Source organism: Podarcis liolepis, assembly GCF_965112155.1.
Source record: "Podarcis liolepis genome assembly, chromosome: 4".
NCBI classification, from domain to species: domain Eukaryota; kingdom Metazoa; phylum Chordata; class Lepidosauria; order Squamata; family Lacertidae; genus Podarcis; species Podarcis liolepis.
The window spans coordinates 1,105,612-1,128,521 of NC_139558.1; the positions used below are offsets into that span (position 1 = coordinate 1,105,612).

The following is a 22,910-nucleotide window of genomic DNA, read 5'->3' on the forward strand; positions in this document are numbered from 1 at the left end:
AGAAGTGTGACTAGCCCAATGTCACCCAGCAGCTGCATGTGGAGGAGCGGAGACGCGAACCCGGTTCCCCAAATTACGAATCTACTAAAGCTCAAAGGCTTTTGCGTAGTCAATGAAACAGAAGTAGATGTTTTTCTGGAACTCTCTAGCTTTCTCCATAATCCAGCACATGTTTGCAGTTTGGTCTCTGGTTCCTCTGCCTCTTCAAAATCCAGCTTACACTTCTGGGAGTTCTCGGTCCACATACTGCTTAAGCCTGCCTTGTAGAATTTTAAGCATAACCTTGCAAGCATGTGAAATGAGCAGAATTGTGCGGTAGTTGGGTCATTCTTTGGCACTGCCCTTCTTTGGGATTGGGATGTAGACAGGCTCCGCTAGGGGCACCACAGAAGATGGCCGACAATACCATCTCTCCAGCTCCCATGAGGTAACTTAGAGGCAAAGATGGGAGTAATCAGCCTCCCAAATTCTTCCCGGTGGAAGGGAAGATGCAGTCTCATCCGCGGTGCCCAACCGCCGTTTCAACCGCCTAATTGTCCGGTTGGCTTGACTCCCCTTCTGGGGGTTGCCGAAAGCGGCCTCCAGATGGTTGCAAAACCCCGTATACTCTGTCAGCAAGGGGGAGTCTTGCCTGAGCAGCGGCAATGCCCACTTGGCCGCCAGGTCCTTTAACAAACTGATCAATAAGTGCACCTTGGTGCAGTCGTCAGGGAAGCTCCGGGCTCGCCCCTGAATATACAACTGGGCCTGGGTGAGGAACATGGGAAAGCTGGTTGGAGCCCCACCAAATTTCTCTGGCAGGGCCACTGGGTACTTGCCAGGAGCTGGGGCGTCGGCCCCAGGAGCCGGTAGGGTGTCCAACCGCTGCTGAAGCGCCGTCACCACATCGCTTAGCTGCTGAACGGTGTGAGTCAAGGCCTGGTTCTCCTGGGCTAATGCCACCAGCACAGCTGCCTGGTCGGCCATGGCTTCTGGCTCTTCCCAAACGCGCCCCAATGAAGGGGGAGTGCGGGTGTGGCAGGAGCAAACTGTGCTGGTCCCGGGGGGAGGTTACGGTGAGGCGTGGTCAGAGTTCGGTCCTGGGTCAAGGGTCTGGAGACTGTCCACCAAGGGTGAAGCGGGGTCCAAAGCGAGAAGCCGGGCGGGGTCGGGAACTCTGGAAGAACAGGTCTGGGTGCTGGCAGAAACAGGTTTCCAACGATGTTGCTCCTGCAACCTGGGACTGGGCTGACTGGCCTTTATTTCCTCTGAGACGAGGGGCTGTGGGAGCCATGAAGTCATGGCAAAGGCTTGTAGCGCCACCTGGTGCCTCACTGACCTCGGTGACCTGCATGTCCGTGCCTTGCAGTGTATTAAGTGCATAACCTTATATGGAGTTATGTTCCCCCTCTGGGCAGTAATTACCTTATATGGCGATGGGTGGGTAAAAGCCATGACCGGATGAGGTAACGTGAGACATTGGCAAATGGCCATGCGACAGGAGAGAACAAAGGAGAATAAAATTGGAGGAGTGGTCGAAGGAGCTGCTCATACCTTCCTGAAAATATTGCTGGCTCTCTGTGTCTTTTTTCAAATGCTATACAGTGCCATTTGTGACGGCTGGCTTCCGTCAAGTGGTGCCCCGTGTGAGGCAGACTAAAAGAATACATCTGAGGCTTTTAAAAGAAAACCGTGTGAGGTTTTTCGATCCACACAATGGATATCATCGACTCACCACGCCCGGCAAGGGTTGCAAGCGCTAATCATCTTCGGATCCCCGGTGAGTTCGATCCCTTTTATCTTGATTTTAGAAAAATGGGCAGCTCTTTGTCTATTCCCCAACATAAATTTTTAAAAGACTTAAAATTTCTCCTCTCCTCCAACAAATTGGAAGTTCCTGAGGCTGATTTGATACAGCTTATTCTGGCCATCAATGAGCATTGCCCCTGGTATCCCCAAGATGGAACTTGGGAATTAAAACATTGGGACAAGATTGGAGCACATTTTCATGGACACCCCAGCATTGGTGTTCGGATTCTAAATGCATGGTGCAGGGTTCGTTACGCCATGGGATCTTTATCACCAAAAAATATCTCCATGGCCGTATTGCCAACATCACCTCCAGCTTCTTTAGTCCAGCCTGCTGTGTTACCGTCTGTTCCGATACTCGTCTTGCCAGCAGCCCCAGACCCCAAGCCCCCGGACTACAGTTCCTCACCAGAGGACCCAATCCTGCAAAAATACCGTGGTCTGGCTGGCAATGATCCTACTCTCTCAGCGACAGAACTAGTGACCCCTTTTCAAAGTGCAGTCCTTGCCTGTTCCTTAATTCAGGATATTATGGCATTTCCTGTTATTGTGCCCCCTGCTGGTGCCCCGGCAGGCACTCAAGCCCAACACCAACCTTTTGACTTTAAGATCTTGAAAGAGCTGCAGCAGTCAGTAAAGACCAATGGACTCCAAGCCCCATATACGCAGGCACTTTTGGAAGCCACATTAGCCCAACTCTTGGTTCCAGATGACATCAAGCTTTTGGCCCATACAGTGTTACCCCCATCAGCTGGTGTATTGTTTGCCCATGAATGGGAAATCGCCTGCCGTGCTTATGCACCGGCTTTATTACAACAAGCCAGAGGGAATAACCCTAACCTTACCCTCGCAGATGTCATAGATGCCATGATGGGGCGTGGTCCCTTTGTTCAGGCTTCAGTGCAAGCTACATTGCTGCAAATTGTATTGAGGGACACCGCTCTTGCTGCTAAACAAGCAACGAGAAAAATCCCAGAACCCACCAGTATTCAATCAAGGTGGGGTTCAATCAGGCAAGAGGCAAGAGAATCATATTCTTCCTTTATGGACAGGCTGCTTACAGCAGTGAGTCGCCAAATTGAAAATCCTGAAGCCAAACAAATAATTATCAAACAATTGGCCTTTGAAAATGCCAATGAAGATTGTAAACTTGCATTGCGACCGATAATACACAATCCTACCACAGACACAGCAGCCATGCTTCGCATTTGTCAGTCTGTAGGTACAGCCACCCACAAGGCTCATCTGTTAGCGGCGGCGCTAAATAAAAACCAGCCTGTAGCCACCGATACAACTTGTTTCCAGTGTGGCAAACCAGGATCACCGATACCCCCATGTGGGTAGAACAGTGGCCTCTACCAAAAGAAAAATCCGCAGCAGCGGCACCAGCTTGTTTCTGAACAATTGACTTTCGGCCACATTGAACCATCTTCATCCCACTGGCTCCAGCAGACAGGGAACTGTTTGCTTTTACATTGCCAGTATATAACAATTCGCAGCCCACCCAGCGATATCAGTGGGTTGTCCTGCCTCAGGGCATGCGGAACTCCCCTACACTTTGTCAACATTTTGTGGGTGAAGCATTGAAACCTTTCCGCATGCGCCACCTAGAGGTGCTGCACACGAGCTGTATCTGGCAGTGGTTGCCTTCCTCACCATCTGCCTTGCCATCCTTTGCTGCACCGTTATACAAGGAAGAGAAGCAGACGACCCAGTCCAGTTGAAACCACCATATTTCACCTTATCGGCTGGCAAGCAGCTGTCGCCTGAATCCTACTCTGGCTGGCAGTATCCACGGCTCACCCACTCTCAAACTAGAAGAACAGTGTTGTTGAATAAGACTTTTAGGGGAGAAAATTATCATAAGATATGGAGGGATATTTTTGTATAAGATATGATTATGTTTACCGGTTTATTACATGCTTCTAAATGTTGGTTGTGTATGCACGTGCCCCCTTTTGCCAGTCATTCCGGCATAATGCTTCATGGTGTGCCTGTCAATGGATCTTTTCAATTTACTAATATTATATCCCCTAAGCAAACTTTTGGCCTCCAGTACAATTGACCCTCCATGAGCCTGCCCCCATTTGTTTTCAAATTAAAGAGGGGAAAGAATCATGGGGAATATATCCAAACTGTCAATATACATTGAAATTCACTTTTAATAGCTCTTGTTCTCTTACAGGAACATACAGTGACCAATCTCAGTGCTATAGGAGTGACACCAGTGCATGGCTAATAAACTAGAAAGGAAGCCTACCATGCAGCTTGGAATCAGAATTCTTATATTCTTGGCTTCTGGATGGAAGTTGGCTTCGACATTTATTGATTTTAGTGATCCTTATAGTAGTTATTTGCGTTATTTTGTGTTGCTGTATACAATGTATTCCTTCCTTAATCTCTGTATGTACTGCATGGTTCTCCAGTCAGCGGCCTGCTTCCGGCCTCACAAAAGTCGCCTATCGCACTCGATATAACCATATTGGTAATGACATATATGACTCTGATTAATAAAATAAAGAAAGAGGGCATGTGGGAGCCATGAAGTCATGGCAAAGGCATGTAGCACCACCTGGTGCCTCGCTGACCTGCATGTCCGTGCCTTGCAGTGTATTAAGTGCATAACCTTATATGGAGTTATGTCCCCCCTCTGGGCAGTAATTACCTTATATGGAGATGGGTGGGTAAAAGCCATGACCGGATGAGGTAACGTGAGACATTGGCAAACGGCCATGTGACAGGAGAGAACAAAGGAGAATAAAATTGGAGGAGAGTGGTCGAAGGAGCTGCTCATACCTTCCTGATAATATTGCTGGCTCTCTGTGTCTTTTTTCAAATGCTATACAGCGCCATTTGTGACGGCTGGCTTCCGTCAAGGGGCAGTCCCAGCCCACAGGTGACCCGCCTCTCCTGGCCTTAAGGCGAGCACTCCTCCTCAGAGAACTTAGTTCCCTCCGCCTCTCTGCCCTAAGCCTCTGCAGCTCAGGAGAGGCTGGAGGGTTAATGGACCCAGGAGCAGCTTCATCTTCCCCTGACAGGGCTAGGAGAGGCGCACCTGCAGGCAATGGGCCCTCAATCACCTCCGGAGCCAGAGTGGATACATCTGGTGTCTGCTCCTGAGGATCCGGCACAGGTGCAGGCCCTTCAGATCCAAGCCCCTGCCCCGGCTCAGCCGGCCCTGGAGGCAGGGACTCCTGTGCAGGCTGGGACTCCTCAGGTTCAGCTTCTGAATCAGACTCCCAGGCCATCACACCAACAAACCACCCCTGAGTTCGTAAAGAAGGAGGGGGGACCGGAATGGAAAGTCCCCAAGGGAGTTGGGATCTCCTGGATGCTGTCTCCGCGAGCGCACCTAGTTCCATTTCTTAAGATAAAAAATTGGATTTAAGTTCTTGGACATACTTCAAGCGAAGAAGGGGTAATTAATCTGCCAAATAAGCCAGCCACTAAGGTGCCAAGAGTGACAGAGAAGAAGAAAGATAACATCTAAGAATAACATCTAAGCCGGTATGTTGGAACGGAATGGAAAGGAGGTCATTTGTCTTTTTGTCTTCCTTTAATAAATCACTGATCTGATGGTATTGCAGCCACCCTGTTAACATCTTTTCAATTTGGTCATATGGTTTGAGCTTTATCCCTTGGGCTGTTTTCCTAGTAATATCTTCATATGTTACTCTTTCCCCTTCCATGTTTACTTTTTTTGTTGTCAGCACCTCAAATGGTGATATCCACCACGGTGTCTTTCTTTCCAGGAGGTTTTTCTTCCGATCCCATACTTCATATAAAGATTTCCTAATCACATGGTTTAGAAAACCTTTATGTACCTTTACTTTGTTGTACCATAGGTACGAATGCCAACCATATCTATTGTTGTGGCCCTCTAGATCTAATAGGTCAGTGTTTTCTAAGGTCAGCCAGTCTTTTAACCATACCAAGCACGAAGCTTCATAATATAAAGTCGGGTCTGAAAAGAAAAACTTTTTCTTTTTCTACTACGATAATACCTAACAACCCCCCCCCCCCGAAGAACCGTTTACATTCTTTTCAGCAAGTGAGATGGGAAAATATAAACTGTGTGGAAATAATAATACTATACAACTAAAGCTTTTATTTTTTGAAACGTTTGGAAGATAAAAGACTCTCCAAATATTGATATTAGAAAGAAGCAGGATCTCGTTAGCCGCTGGAGAGACACCAAAAAACTTTGGACGGATTCTGAGAAGGGTGATGTGACGCATTCTTTAATTGGGATCCACCATTAGGGATAAAAAAGAGTTATTATATCTGTACTTCAATTCCGATTTGGCAAATCTCCCCTAGAAAGATTTGATGCAACCTGTCTGAGAAAATTAATGAGCAAACGCCCAGATTATATTTCATCGGAACTGAGTGAAGATGGCATCTGCCACCAGAGAAGGACTTTTGGATTGATTCAGCATAAACACCAGTGTGTGAGGACATTCTGCAAACAACAGACTTACCAGCTAAAAAAAAAAAAAAAGGAGAGTCATACAAACTTCACAAAGAAGCACATTATTGTTTATTTCAACTCGCCTGTGGAAACAACTCAGAGGCTATGAAAGAAGGAAGGATAACAACAGGAAGATTTAAAGAAAGAACTATTGGAAACTCAAGGCAGTAGAAACATAAGATGATTAGAACCCCACTGAACTTGAAGCATGGGAAGCCCCAACAAAAAATTATAATTTGGCAGAATATTTGGACTATATGATATGTATTTGTATAATCTGGAATACTTAATGTGATTTGATTGGATTGTTAAAATGGAAAAATTAATAAAAAATATTTTTTTTTAAAAAAAGGGATTGGGATGTATACTGATATTCTCCAATCCTCTGGCCACTGCTGAGTTTTCCAAAGTTGCTGGCATATTGCGTGCAGCACCTTAACAGCATTATCTTTTAAAATTTTAAATAGTTCAGCTGGAATGTCATCATTTCCACTAGCCTTGTTATTAGCACTGCTTTCTAAGGCCCATTTGACTTCACTCTCCAGGATGTTTGGCTCAAGGTCAGCAATGAGACATCCATATATTTCTGGTATAATTCCTCTGTGTATTCTTGCCACCTCTTCTTGATGTCTTCTGCTTCTGTTAGGTCCTTACCACTTTTGTCCTTTATTATGGTAATCCTTGTACGAAATTTTGCTTTCATATATCCAATTTTCTTGAACAGATCTCTGTTTTTCCCCATTCTATTGTTTTCTTCTATTTCTTTGCATTGCTCACTTAAGGAGGCCCTCTTGTCTCTCCTTGCTATTCTTTGGAAATCTGCATTCAGTTTCCTGTATCTTTCACTATCTCCCTCACATTTTGCTTGCCTTCTCTCCCACGCTATTTGTAAGGCCTCGTTGGACAGCCACTTTGTTTTCTTACATTTCCTTTTCATTGGATGGTTTTCATTGCTGCCTGCTGTATAATGTTACGAGCCTCCATCCATAGTTCTCCAGGCCCTCTGTCCACCAAATCTAAATCCTTAAACCTGTTCCTCTCTTCCACTGTGTATTCATAAGGCATTTGATTTAGATTGTATCTTACTGACCCAGTAGTTTTCCCTACTTTCTTCTGTTTAAGCTTGAATTTTGCTATAAGAAGTTGATGATCTGAGCCACAGTCCGCTCCAGGTATTGTTTTTGCTGATTGTATAGAGCTTCTTCATCTTTGGCTGCAGAGAATATACAGTGGTACCTCGGGTTAAGAACTTGATTCGTTCTGAAGGTCTGTTCTGAACCTGAAACTGTTCTTAACCTGAAGCACCACTTTAGCCAATGGCGCCTCCTGCTGCCGCCACGCCGCCGGAGCACGATTTCTGTTCTCATCCAGAAGCAAAGTTCTTAAAGTACTATTTCTGGGTTAGCGGTGTCTGTAACCTGAAGCGTCTGTAACCTGAGGTACCACTGTAATCAATCTGATTTCAACGCTGCCCATCTGATGATGTCCATGTGTAGAGTCATCTCTTGTGTTGTTGGAAAAGAGTGTTTGTGATGACCAGCTTGTTCTCTTGACAGAACTCTATTAGCCTTTGTCCTGCTTTGTTTTGAATTCCAAGGCCAAACTTGCCAGTTGTTCCTTTAATCTCTTGACTCCCTACTATAGCATTCCAATCCCCTATAATGAGAACATCCTTCTTTGGTGTCGTTTCTAAAAGGTGTTTTTAGTCTTCATAAAATTATTCAATTTCAGTTTCTTCACCGGTAGTTGGTGCATAAACTTGGATTACTGTGATGTTAAAAGGTCTGCCTTGGATTCGTATCGAGATCATTCTATCATTTTTGAGATTGCATCCCAGTATAGCATTTGCCACTCTTTTGTTGACTATGGGGGCCACTCCATTTCTTTTACGGGATTCTTGCCCACAATAGTAGATATGATGATTACACAAACTGAATTCACCTATTCCTGTCTATTTTAGTTCACTGATGCCCAGGATGTCAATATTTATTCTTGCCATCTCATTTTTGACCACATCCAGGTTACCCAGGTTCATGGATCTTACATTCCAGGTTCCTATGCAATATTTTTCTTTACAGAACGGGACTTTCCTTTCACTTCCAGGCACATCCGCACTGAGTGACCTTTCGGCTTTGGCCCAGCTGCTTCATCAGCTCTGAATATACTTGAAATTGTCCTCCACTCTTCCTCAGTAGCATGTTGGATGCGTTCCGACCTGAGGGGCTCATCTTCCAGGGTCATAACTTTTATATGGCTGTTGTCTTTGTCCATGGAGTTTTCTTGGCAGGGATACTGGAGTGGCTTGCCAGTTCCTGCTCCAGGTGGATCACGTTTAGTCAAAACTCTACTATGACCTGTCCGTCTTGGGTGGCCCTGCATGGCATAGCTTATAGCTTCTCTGAGTTATTCAAGCCCCTTCGCCACGGCAAGGCAGTGATCCATGAAGGAACACAAGTAGAATCGACTATTGTGATGCATGTCTGTTGCTGGAGTAATGTAAGGAAGTGAACAGAGACAAGATGAAACTGGAGGTTGGATATTCCCGCTCTCTGGAGAGTAAGGAGCCATCTTCTTGCTGATGATACCTGCTCCTACCCCAAATAGTCAAGCACGTTAGCCACCACAGAGTAGTGCCAGACTCTGCTTTGTTACTGGATGAAGTTGTAACAGTATCCACCACTGCATTTTGACACCAAAACGGCAACCTGGAAAAACAGCCTTTGGGGACTTTCACCCATGTTTTCATAACCTCTTTTCATAAAGAGACTCAAGTGAAGGTTGGCTTTGGAAGGTGCGCAGGAAGATCAACTGCAAGGCAATTTTTCTCCTGCCCCAAGAGGGAAGTCAAGATGACACGACTTTTACTTCCTGTCAACTGTATTAGCTGCTAACCAGTTTCCAGGCAAAACTCAAGACTTCAGCGATCAATCCCAGTATCTTAATTAATTTAAGCTCCCTGCTTTAAGAGTGGAAGAATGTGGAAGAATCTTTTCTGGACCTCCTCACCTAGTGACATGCCATCGGTCAGGAGCAGGAGCAGTGCTTTCTCTGAACTAGCTTTGTGGGTTAGTGGAAAAGCTGTCCAACTTGACAAACTTTCAAACTACATTAGAATTTTATTTAAAAAATCAGAAGACTTTTCACTTCTGTCTTAAAATTCTGTTTCTTCATTTTACCTGTTTCTACTGAATGGATTTCCTGTTTTAGCTTTGCTTTTAATCATCTGCAATAATCTGCATTAGTTTAATCAGTCAATAAATGAACCAAACATTTCTCCAACCTGGTACCCCCCCCCCCCAAATGTATTGGACTGAAGCTGCCATATTCTCTGATCATTGGCCTTGCTGGTGGAGGGTGCCAAGTTAGAGAAGGCTGATTTAAATGGCTAATCAGCAGAACATTATTTAAATCACTGGGAAGAAAGGCAAGAGGAGGTGAGACTGAGGCTGGCAAGGCAGGGCCCCCTTAGCCCCAGTGGACCCTGCCCCATGGTAAATATGCTGGCTTAGCGCAGCACAAATAACTACAAGGGGGCTGACATTCCTTCAGGATGGTGACAGACTCCCCACTTCCTTGCTCAGTCCCCCATGTTTTCTGCATAATGCTGCTTTGATGTCTCTTGCCATTGCTGCAGCCATCAGCTGTGCCCATACAGGTTGGACCTCTCTGCACAACACTTGTCCCTCCAAGAACAAAAGACCATGGAACTGCAGAAAGAGTTCCCCAGATGTGAGGTGCTTTTTAACACTCATGAAAATGAAAAATTGGCATTTAGTTTTGATTTATTCTTACTAGTAATTATATACAGTAATCATTCCTCAGAAGCCTGATCTATAATGACTCCATTAACAGATGTATTAATTAAACATCTTTCGTTTTCCTATTTATATACTGTATAATTGATGTTTTAACTAACTCCAATAAGTCATATCCATGTGCTCTTGGCCCCTTTCACCTCTGAGATGAATTTAGTTTTGTTTGGAAAAGTAATTAACAATAGCAAAAAAGACAACATATTTCCAGTTTAACCACCCAAGAATATTTTAACGCTGCTAATAGGAACTCTTTGCTGCATTGCAATGGCTAGTCTTTCTAATGCGGTTTGGGACATTTGAGACATGAACGAGCGGTAACTGGGTTTTTTTGCCAGGGATATCAGCTGGAAATTTATCATCATTTATGTTGGGAGAAAAATTGGCTGGTCTCAGCGGTACATGAGGTAGGTTTAGGTGTTGCTTTTTATAATAGGGCTTCCAAAGAATGGCAGGTCAAAGACTTGATTTTCAAAGTACTTATGCACAGTGTCAATCATTTGTTCACTGCTGGTTCAAAATGCATAACCTTTGAGGTGTTCCTTTAAGGGATATCTATGCCTTGCCATCAAAAATCCCCTCTTTCTCTTTCTTCCATCATTTAAGGCCTTCTACTAATGACTCTAATTTGAAACCAGAACATTGACCAATTTGAATTTCAGGCTGTTACACATACCACACACAGTTCAAGTTCTCCTATAATTGGTTTTTCATTTGCTTTTCTTAGTTACTTTTTAAACCAGGATTTCACAGCCTCTTTTTAACTTTTTTTGTTTTAGTGTGTTAGTGAGGATGGCATAGTAAGATATTTCAACAAAAATTGTTCTTCGGATGTGTTCCTGATTGCAGCAGCTATAATTGTCCTTGTACAGGAGCCCTGTAGCAGTTCTTATGCACTCTGGGAATGCTGAGGCACACTTTTAGTTTCCACCACTTAAACATCTCAAAAATATTTTGCCACTGCAAGTGGGTTTTCAGTGGACATGCAGAAATACAGCCTATGATCCTGTCCCTCTAAATTTTACAGGTTGCTGTATTCATTTTAACAATGTGGAACATAAAAATAAGTTATAATTTATTTCTACATATTTTTCTAAAATGCACAATGCTTGAGCATTTGATATCTCTTTCAGCTTCTTGAAGCATTGTTAATTAAGGAGAAGAAAAGTAGTGGTATGGCGGCAGGGGGTAAATTGGGATCTCACCCCCCCCCCAGCATACCACCTGAGGCAGGTTGCTTCATTGGTGTGCCAACCACGCTTCTTGGATACAATCCAAATGTTACTTGGATACAAGTCAAAATGCTGCAAAACAAGCAAGGCCTCACAACCATATATTGAAGACTTGTGCTGTGTAAACCTGTGGCTACGGAGGCTGAAAAGTCTCTGGGGCCTTGCTTCCTGCGCAATGTTTGTTTGTTCAGCTTTTGGAGATTGAGAAATATTACCAGTCACTAGGCAGGTCAATGGAGCTGCAGCTTCAACATCCGAGTACTAGATTTGACCTGAAAGGAAGCTTGAGGGGGTAATTTAAGCAGATCAACCTTTTCTTGAAACCTGAAAGATATGAGGAATTTTTGACTAGGAATCCAAACTGGTCTCAGCGCCACTTCTGGTCAGCTCACTTGCAATATCCAGCATTCTTTACTTGCCAGAGCCCCTTCCAACTTGTGGGAGGGAAATAATGAATGGCATTTGCTTTGGAATTTGAATTAGAAATGTATGCAGATTTGAAACAGGATTGCACATTATATGCATAGTTGGCTGAATCATGTCACATCTTGCTCATCCATTCACAGCTTTCTATCATTTTTAATGATAAAAACGTATTCTCAAACCTACTGCCCTGATGCCTATTGAGGGCATTTGCCAACAACTGGGACTCCCCTTTGACTTCCCCCCATAACTCCTTTCCACTAAATTCTTGCTAAGGAATGTATTGAATTGGTCTGAGTAAGGGCATGGTACATTTTCAGCCTAATCACTACCATAAGGAAAACTGCTTTCATTTTTCAAAGAATAAAAATGCATCTTCAGGAGAGATGAACTTAAAGGGCCTGGTCGCGGCCAAAGTCGATCCCCAGTTCGGTTTCATGTGCTTGTCTATGAATAAATTGTCTTGCGATGGAACCAGCTCTGTTTACGCCACATAACCCACAATATATTTTCCTCCAATAGATTTCTAACTCCATTTGTAGCTGCTTACAAGATAGTTTGTATTCAGTGCAGGGTGTCAACTATGCTGTTGGGTTTGCCACTGTGTTTTTTAAGACTTCCCAACTTTGATGTTTCCCTTAGCTTTCAGTTCACGCACGCTGGTTATTTTGATAAAACTCCTAAAGTCAGGTACTAGATTTCCCCCCGCACTTCAGAACTTTGCATAAGTTAATGAGGTTGGCTGTTACCTTTTCCATTCTGAATACATTTAGAGAGGGCTTGTAAAATAGCAACCCACGGAGAACTTTTCCTGAGCAAGTTCCTATAAAAATGGCAGCGCATTCATTTCACTGGGGCTTGTGGTGGAGCCCTTCCTTCAGGACTGTGCCTCAACTCTCTTAGCCAGGCTCTTCTTTTGTAACCTTTGGTTCTTTAGCTTTGTTTCAACACTTACTTCTATATCTTTATTACCACATCCTCTTGAATTCTTCAGAGTTGCTGTAAACTTTAATCTGATGCAACTATCTGATTTTTAGAAGACATCTGAAAGCAGCCCTGCTTAGGGAAGTTTTTAAGGATCGGTGTTATTATTATGTTTTTAGATTAGTTGTAAGCCACCCAGAGTGTCCACGTATAATTATTATTATTATTATTATTATTATTATTATTATTATTATTATTAGGCTAAAGACTGCCAAAAGGCTCTGGGAGGCCTTTGCAGGATGGATGGCGGCTAACAGATTGAGGTTGAATCCTGACAAGACAGAAGTACTGTTTTTGGGGCACGGGGGCAGGCTGGTGTGGGGGACTCCCTGGTCCTGAATGGTGTAACTGTGCCCCTGAAGGACCAGGTGTGCAGCCTGGGAGTCATTCAGGACTCACAGCTGTCCATGGAGGCGCAGGTTAATTGTGTGTCCAGGGCGGCTGTATACCATCTCCATCTGGTACGCAGGCTGAGACCCTACCTGCCTGCAAGACTGTCTTGCCAGTGTGGTGCATGCTCTGGTTATCTCCCGCTTGGACTACTGCAATGCGCTCTACGTGGGGCTACCTTTGAAGGTGACCCGGAAACTGCAATTAATCCAGAATGCGGCAGCTAGACTGGTGACTGGGAGCGGCCACCGGGAACACTGGTCCTGAGAGATCTGCATTGGCTCCCAGGATGTTTCCGAGCACAATTCAAAGTGTTGATGCTGACCTTTAAAGCCCTAAATGGCCTCGGCCCAGTATACCTGAAGGAGCGTCTCCACCCCCATCGTTCTGCCTTCTGGGGGGCCTTCTGGCAGTTCCCTCACTGTGAGAAGTGAAGTTAGAGTGAACCAGGCAGAGGGCCTTCTCAGTAGTGGCGCCTGCCCTGTGGAATGCCCTCCCATCAGATGTCAAAGAAATAAACAACTATCCAACTTTTTGAAGACAATCTGAAGGCAGCCCTGTTTAGGGAAGTTTTTAACGTTTCAATTTTTTTTCTGTTTTTAGTGTTCTTTCGGGAGGTGCCCAGAGTGGCTGGGGAAACCCAGCCAGATGGGCAGGGTAGAAATAATAATAATAATAATAATAATAATAATAATAATAATAATAAAAATAAAAATAATAATAATATAATCATCATACCCTATTTTTTAAAAATCTTCGTAGCACAATTCTACATGGTTCAACTGCTGCATTTGTGAAGACTTCTGTCATCCATTTATCTCAAGGGTAAGCAGAATGATGATGACCATTCCTGCATCACAGGGGGTTGTAATAGATGACCCTTGTGGTCCTTTCCAACTGTGTAATTCTACGATTATATGACCAAACACAAACGTCCATAGAAGTTCTTGATGGGGGCGGGGCGGGGCGACAACCCTGTGTCTGCTGAAGCTGGTGCTGAGATCAGGCCTGAGTCAGGCCACCTGGTAGCCCCTGGCAGCTGCCAGAGCATCTAGGGATACAGTAGATAACAAACTGGCTCAGCCCTGCCCAACCTTCGTAACACCCTGTTTGGGGGCTTTCCACTAGGCTCTGTTGGCAAGGAAAGTGCTGGCCAGCCTCCCCCCACCTGTCTGGCTAGTGAATGGCCGTCATCGGCTGGCATCACTCCATCGTGGTTGAGCCAATGGAAGTGGCCAGAGGGACTCCTCTGCTCAATCCATATCCCACACAGCTTGATGTGAAGGGGGCTTGAATTTCAGCTTTTCAAATATTACATACAGCATGTTCTCTGTAATGGCGGGGGGGATACATACCTGCAGTTTGAAGAGGTATAATCCAGAATTCATTCTCCTTCTCTACTGTTTTGCATAAAGTTTATCTCCCCACTTAGGTTTCAAGAGCCGGGGGGGGAGGGGCAGTCCTAAAATCTGACTTGATATATTGTGAAGAATGTAGTCTTGCAGTATTCAAAGTAACCTACAGAATCTTTCATAAGGGATACATGGAAAGCAAAAGCAAAATAATTCTTGCCACATGTCTAGGCTTATTGATCCTTGGCTGAGTATTTTGATGTAAGGTCGAGGAGGTGGCAGGAGATTTTGTTCGTATTTACGGAACCACCTCTCCTGGTATGCCCCACAGAGGACCTTAAGGTCCATGAATAACCATAGTTTAGAGGTCCACCAGGGCCAGGGCCTTTTCAGCGATGGCTCCGACCTGGTGGAATGCTCTGTCCCAGGAGACTAGGGCCTTGCAGGATTTGACCTCCTTCCGCCGGGCCTGTAAGACAGAGCTATTCCGCCTGGCCTTTAATTTGAATTCAGCCTGATCATTTATTTCCCTTCCCTTCCCTTCTCTTCCCTCCCCCTCCCCTTTTATGATGATTACCTGCTCTGAGACCTCACAGCTAATTCTCCCCTGGCCTCCTCACTGGCACAAGTAGGACTAATTTAGTCAGCTAACCCTGTCTAATGCTTATTCGATGGATTTCCCCCAAACTGATTTCTGAACTTTGAATTTTATTGTTATTCATGTTTTTATACTGTATTTTATGTTGCTTCTACAATTAAGTGTTTTAAATTTGTTGTTAGCCGCCCTGAGCCCGGGTTTCTGAACTGGGAAGGGTGGGGTATAAATAAAAAATTGTTATTACTGTATTATTATTATTATGAAATCCCAAATGTTAGTAATATGGTCCTTCTGGTAGTTTAAGAAAGTGAGTGAAACCAGAGAAGTTCTTGGGGGAAGTTAGAAACAAGAAGACAACGTCTTGTGATAACTCTGCATCTTGAAAGTTGCCTAGCAAGTAAGTGTTTTAATCAGTTCTGTTTACTGACGCTGAAGGACTTTGTCCCAAGTCTCACAGAGGTGACAGATACATGGTGGGACTGGAATGGTAGAAATTATGAATCTCCCTGAATAAAAATCATATTTTTTTTTCAGAGATCTGTTTAAATTTGTGCTAGTGGTGGTGATGGCAATAGGAAGGCTACAGATAAGAGTATTCAGTCTTACTTATTTATGACCTATGAGCTGAAGATACTGTACATCTCAAGATGAACTTCCTTCTGTAGTATAGATTGGTATTTGTTTTATTCCCAGGGGTCAGTGCAAAATATCATTTTGGAGACATTCTGGCTGAAAGGTCTCTGAATGTTTTCCCTCCTCAAAATTTTGCTCTGTCAGTGCCAAGCACATTGACCTTTTCTGATTGAGTCTAAGAATTCTAATTGATGTGATCCTTTGCTAAGAAAATGATTTTTTTTCCCCTTCAGTAAGGGCCTGGTAGACTTACAGAGTAGATGCTTTGCTTGTCTCTGGTTCATGTTCTCCCAGTAGTATCCCAGGACAAGAGGTCCAAAGTGTACACTGCAGCTACAATCACTCATCTTGTTCTGTTACACAGATATATTTCAGACCAATTAATAGAAGGATACAATCTTCCCATCAAGCAACATAAAGCAGCGGTTTTGGCTGGAAGACCTCGACATGTGGTGTTTTCTGGTCTCCATACCTGTGCCAGTGTCAGGGACTGGACTGAGGAGGAATGGTGGGAGCCCCTCCCCTTCTCCTGAACCTTCCCGAGAACAGGAGGACAGTATAGATTTAGAACAGTGGTTTGCAGAAGGTCATAGTTCAGAGGCTGCAGAGGGGAGAAGCTGGGAATTATTGGAAGAGGAACAGCAGGAAGAAGCAGAACCAGGGGAGGGACAGCTGACAGACTCAGTGTCTTTGGAAAGCATTCCTGACCACCCCTCTCCCAGGACCAGGTGAGCATCAAGGGTAGTAGAACAGAAAGCTCAGAGGCAGAAAGCTCAGATTAACCAAGGCAGGGATGACGTAGATTAGGAGATGGATGGGGTGGGACTTTACTCAGAGCAACACCATTATCCTAGGTAGACGGCATTTCTTCGTGTCTCTCTCTCTGTGCATAGTGAATAAATTAATTGGTAAAAACTGTTTTTTGGTTTATCTGCTTCTTGGCTGCCACCGTGGGAGGGATCAGATTCCCTGAAGCCTGACAGCCAGTTAAAAAGTGAAGGAGTGAACACCCCCAGTTATTTGGAATTTGGCTTAGGAAACCATTTTTTTTTTCAACATTCAGGAAATAAGTGTGGTTTATTCTAAGTTCATTTTTGAGCCAAATTTGAGTTTGACGTGCCCCAATAATGTTACCAGGAGGGACCCAGGTCTGATCCTTCCCCTCATTGTGGCTTCAAACCCCTACCCATGTCCTTCCAAAGACAATTTTAAACCATTGTCACACTGCATAATCACATCATAAATGAACACATCCTGAACTCATCCTCTTTGTTCTTCTTGAAGTCTCCAATAGCTAACCATTTAACTGCTATTTTGTCATCTTTTTTTCAAGAAACTTCATTTCTTGAAAATCTCTTATCTTAAATCTGTTGCTTATTTGGACACTTAAACAACCCCAGTTACCATACTTTTCTGTGTATAACGCGCCTCCATGTATTTTGGGGGACCATAATTAAAGAAAATGCGGGAAAATTTCCCTAAGTTGTTGAGCTTTTGGGGGGAAGGATCGGTGCCAGATTTATGTACGGGCTAAGTAGGCTGAAGCCTAGGGCCTTTAAATCTAGGAGGCCTCCTCAGCTGAGCCCACCCCCCAGCGGGCAGTCTGCCCTCTCTCAAAATTACAAACCCAAGACTTCATGCGAGGGCAGGGCAACTTGGGCCCAGCAACTATGAGACACAGGGACAGCCAGTGCACAGCTGCCAACGTTTTCCTTTTTTAAAAGGGAAATTCCCTTATTCCGAATAGGATTCCTCACAAGAAAAGGGAAAAGTTGACAGCTATGAGCCAGTGGGGCCCAATTTGAAACTCTGGGGCCCAACTTGAATTTTTTTTGTGGGGCCTCAGTTAACAGCCAAAATCTGCAGAATCTTAGAGATATAAATAAAATCCATCTAGGTTGCCCTGGTGGTGGGGCTTAGGAGCAGTCTGTGGGGCCCAATTTGGCAAAATTGCTCCAATTGCCTTGAGGCCAGCCCTGATGAGATTGTGCAGGGGTTGGACTGACAAGCGCTGCCTCTTCGAGGTTCCTGGATTGACCAGCGCTGTTGAGCTTTCTTGGGGGGGGGGGGGAATTGCCAAAGCGGCAGCCAATCCAAAGCAGCCCTTGCAGCAGACACCATTCACCCACCCAATCGCAAGATCCTGCTCGCGGCTGCAACCAATCGCCCGTCCCCCCTCTGTACTACCCATGTATAAGATGACCCCCCCCCCATTTTAAACTTTATTTTTGAGTAAAAAAAGCTCATCTCATACATGGAAAAAGTACAGTACTCATGATCACCTTTCTTTTATTTTGGTTAAAATATGTATTGCAGTCCTCAGTCTTCCAAAATGGAAGCAGGGTGGTCATGGGAACTGAGGTGAGCTAAGTTCCTCCAGTCCATCACATTGTGACGCAGAGAAGGAGTCTTCAGACGCAGCTAGAATTGCATGTCCTGAGCAGGTGTGACAACACTGACCCCAAAATGACAGGATCATTCAAGATATGTGGCCATAGCATCCTGGAATTCCTTGTTTTTATATATGGGTCATTCTCTTGAGATAACAGCACTAAAAACAACAGAAGTGAAATAATTAAGGAATCATGTCATAAAAATCAAGTCAGTTCAGCTTGTTGCCCATGGAACGAATGAGGCTCACTGACCTTCAGACTTGAGGAGCCCCCATGGGTAAGAGACCCATGAGGAGAGTGAAAGCTTCTGCTCTCAAGTTTAAATGAAACATAGTTCCTGACAACACCTGAACTTGGGGAGGGGTGTTCTTTTAAAACTGTGGTTGGGGAGAAGAAGCCGAGATGCATCAAAAATACCTGGCTTGACTTCAAACCAAAATTTAAGACACACACAGAGTTCCCCTAGTGGAAAATTTGCATGACCGTTCAATGCATGGAAACAACAGAGTTTGGGATGGATGAGTCTGTTCTCATGAAATGGTCTCATGTTACAGCTGAACAGAGTCTAACTGTTCCACCCCAAGGCATCATTACCTTCAAGACAATCAGAAAATACAGACATGCTGTTTCAGGAGTGCGGATGTTTCCTAAAGCAGTAAAATGCAGATCTGAATAATCATTTCTGATTCCTGTCATAATACTGTTAAACTGGCTGCTTGTTTGGGACATTTATCTGTGATAGCAAATATGCAGTTTCACAGTGAGAACGGAAACACATGGCTATTACAGAAACCCTGCTAGACCATGTCAGCATTTCATGGTTTATACAGGTTTGTGGTGAAGTACTTGCAGCTATAATTCTCCCGCCTCTCTCTCTTGAGATAGAAAGAATGTATTTCAAATGATATATCTAAAACTAAATAGCAGTCATAAAAATAGACACAGCAACTCTCCAGAGTAAAGAAGGAACAGAAAGTGACATTCATGAATATTTCAGAGAAGTATCTTTGACCAGCTAATTAAAAGTTAATAGTTCATGATTTTGCTTCCTCTGCAACTTGTAGTTGACTTTAGAGTTGGCCCTGGTGGGCAACATGACATTGCATGACAGCTTCTGTCAGAACAGCAGGCAGGCATCTAAGCCATCAAACACAGAAATGCAGAGTCATGCCAGTGAAAAAATAGCATTGGTTGGAAGGTTGGCATAACTCTTTTCTTTCAAGACAACAGGCAGAGCTTATCTATAAAGAAAAGGCAGAATAGAATAATAAAAAGAAACTTGTACAGGACTTAATGAACTGAGGTTAAATTTATTGCATTTGCCATTTTGTTTTCTTCACAATACATGTACAGGTCATAGAAAGACCTCTACTTAAACCTTAATGTACAGATGCAGCTCCTGCAGGTGCCACGTAATACCCATTCCACAGTTGTAAGAACTTGTTTTGTTTGGTTCCTCGCACACTTTGGAACTCCCTGCCTATTGAGATCAAGCAGGTGCCTTCACTGTAGATAGATTGATAGATAGACAGACAGATGATAAATAGAATCTTTATTTGCATCAGCCTCAAGCCATAGCAAAGAAATCAAATACAATCAAATACAGATCTAGCTAGATGGTTGGCAATACAAAATAAATTCTGAAAATTTACAACTATACAAATTAAAGAGTTAATAACTGTCCTTGTCCACAAATAAAATGTATGAATGAGTGAGCTTTCTTTACTAGGCATTACATAGGTTAGTCAGATGGTAGATCTAATTCTAATTGCCCCAGCTAAATATTTTGTAGTGTTTGCTGTTCCCTGGTAATCTTGGTCTGCAAGAAGTAAGGGCCCTTCACTGTACCTTTTCGGGCACCTGTTAAAAACTCTATTGCTTAGACAAGCCTATCAAGATGCTTAGAACATTCAGGTAATTAGAATCTGTTTTAGTATTTTAATTTTGTATGTGTTCAAGTATGCTTGCAAATTTTTCTTGTTTTATCTTTTTGTAAACCTCTTTGAGGATTTTATTTTATTTTTACAATCAAGAAATGTATAAATTGTATGAAATAGCCAAGTAAAAAACACTTTCTCTTGTGGGTCCATCAGAAATGTTTCTAAGGACAGAACTGATTGCTTACTAGATGCACCAAGAAAATTGAAGGAGGTTTCTTGTTTCCCAGCTGATTTTGAATTGATAGCCAAAAGGAAGGGAGCAGAATATGAGAGCCATCTTCAAATATCTGAAGGGCCGTCAAATGGAAAATAAAGCAAGCTTGTTTTCTGCTGCTTCACAGGGCAAGAATTGGACCAATGGATTCCAGTAACAGATTCCAACTAAATATTAGGAAAAACTTTCTGATGGTGAGAGTTGTTTGACAGTGGGATGGACTACCTCATCAGAGGTTTTTGAACAGAATGAGGTAGTCGCTCTGTCAGGAATCCTTTAGCTGAGATTCCTGCATTGCAGGGGGTTGCACTAGATGACCCTTTGGGTCCCTTCCAACTCTACAATTCTATGATTTTGATTTAAAGGATTTGATATTTGTGCAAAGAGGAGGGAGGATTGCAATAGCTTAATAGAACATTGTCGTTATGGTCATGTTCTGATAATACATGACCTGACGTATTCATACTAGTATTACTCAAAATGCCTAGCTAGGTATGTATCCTTTAATCATTGAAGATTTAAACCATTTTCATTGGGGTGGCTCAGTTGATTTGTTAGATTCCTAAAGAGAGAAGACTGTATTTGCAAAGCATAGAATGTGATAAAATAGTTAAAATATTTTAAATCTCAGAATGTTGTCCTATCCAGTTTGTTCACCCCAGGCTTTGCTCGAAGAAGGTCCCTCTGAGTGGGGCTGCAATAAATAATGATGAGCTGAGCCCAGGGATCTGTTTGGAATACTAGATCATCATCATCATCATCATCATCATCATCATTTTATTTGTATGCCGCCTTTCCAAACTATGCTCAAGACGGCTTACTACATGACAAGATTTAGATAATTACAAACATAACAGAAGTAATAAACAATAAATAAAACACATCAAAAAGCACACAACCAAATGGAAACAATTTCCACGTAAATCTTAAGATCTAAAACTAAAGCACTCCACTCTCCCAGGCCAGATGGGAAATCAGGTCCTCCCTAAAAGAGGGCATGTGTTGCAGTGAGACCTGGAAACAATCCCTTGTGAGTGGGTAAGATTGGTCAGCCACAACACCCGATTGGTAGGTCCCTCGATGCTGGATTTAATCTGGCCAATGGGGCGCAGTCCAAACGGATCGAAAGACCTATTTATGTCCATGCACGTGATCCAGAGCTTCCTCTTTTGGTGCGTGCATTCAGAACAGCATCAGCATGTCCTCTGTGCAGCCAAGAGAGAGCAATTTACCTTCGACGGATCTTCCTGGTGATATCTTATTCTCCAAACCCGAGTTATTTATTCCTTTTACCCTCCTTTTGTTAAATTTGTGGTCCTTTCCCTTTCCTTCCCTTGGAGGGGCTTTCGCCCCATAGGGCCTTTGGCCCCTGAGTGCTCCCATTTGCAGAGTTTAATCGGATTATTTGCACAACGGCCTTTTTGATTGATTACAAAAAGGGCTCGTTGCCCCAGAGAGCTCCCTGTTTGCTGCCTGTTAATTGCAGTTTTGGCTTACCTTGTGCAGCAGTTCTTGAGTCAGTTTACTAGAAGGGCCTTCGCCCACGGGGCGGTTGCCCCTGAGCGCTCCCAGTTCGTGGAGCTTGTCCTGCCTGTTTAACATCACCCCTGGTGCAGCGGCTTTTATCAATTTTCTTGGAAGGGTTTTTTCGCTCATGGGCTTCTGTCTCCGAGCGCCCCCTGTGTGTGGAGCTTTCCGCTTTCCCTCGCTCTCTTCGAGCAGCGGCTTTTTGAATCGGGTCCAGCTCTGGCTGCAGCTTCAAGTGCCTTGGAATTAAGTATAGTTGGGGCATTTTATAAGTTTATTGTTGATTGTTTTACCTAGCCGATTGTCCTATTGAGAGCTCCCTCTCTATTAGCTCGGCAAGTTTCGCAGCCCCTCTTTCTATTAAGGCTGGTGGGGGGAATTTCCTAGGATTGGGAATCCCCCCCCCTTCGCTTTGCCCGGTAGCACAGCTCATTTGGCAGGAGTGCCATCTTGTTTGGGGGGGAGCACCAATTTTTTATTGCCTGAGTGTTCCTTTTAATTTGGTCTTTCTGTTTTATTACTGCCCACTTGTTCAGAAGTGGTCGTAATGACTGTTAAGAGAAATCCTAGTCCTGCTCTCCCTTCAAAGAGGGTGATTAGAGGCCGGTATCAGGCACTGCGTTCAGCGCAGGCCCCAGCAGTTCCTCAAAATTTGCTGGATCATTTGGGTGCTATTATGGCTGATACTGGTTCTGACCCTGCGGCCTTGACAAGGTTTAATACACAGCTTGAGTTATTGGCTCAGCAATTTGGGGCGGCAGCCTGATTCTCAGCCTGGCTCCTCCACATCTACCATTGTTTATGAGGCCCATGGTCCATCTGATGCAAGCGAAGTGAGCGAGGCTTATGATCCTTCTGCAGTCTTACTCTCCCAGTTTCAGCCTTCCAGGAGCCCAGTCCCAGCTAGCCCTAGGGGTCATCCTAGGAGTAGGCCATGGTTAATAATGACATTGCAGATGCCTTCTCTCGTTTTCAGATGGAGCGCTTCAGATCACTGGCTCTGGAGGCCCAGCAGCTTCTGGACTATTTCCTGGTTCAGCTTTGGAAGCTTGGCAACAGCTACTCCTTCAAGGAGTAGTAACATCCGTTTCTCCTTCTACGTTGAGGTCTTGTAAGAAGGCCTGGATGGACTTTTTAACTTTCAGAGTGTAGC

General features: G+C 44.0%; 1 protein-coding gene across 1 annotated transcript in view; it reads left to right on the forward strand.

The window, feature by feature from the left end:
* The first annotated feature begins 1,597 nt into the window (after positions 1-1,597).
* Positions 1,598-22,910, forward strand: part of LOC310706001 (endogenous retrovirus group K member 21 Gag polyprotein-like) — a 293,977-nt gene continuing 272,664 nt past the window's right edge. Inside the window, exon 1 of the mRNA XM_083501260.1 lies at positions 1,598-3,180. Within this exon, the coding sequence (XP_083357386.1) occupies positions 1,696-3,132 (1,437 nt within the window). The 5' untranslated portion in view covers positions 1,598-1,695 and the 3' untranslated portion in view covers positions 3,133-3,180. The remainder of the gene's footprint in view (positions 3,181-22,910) is intronic.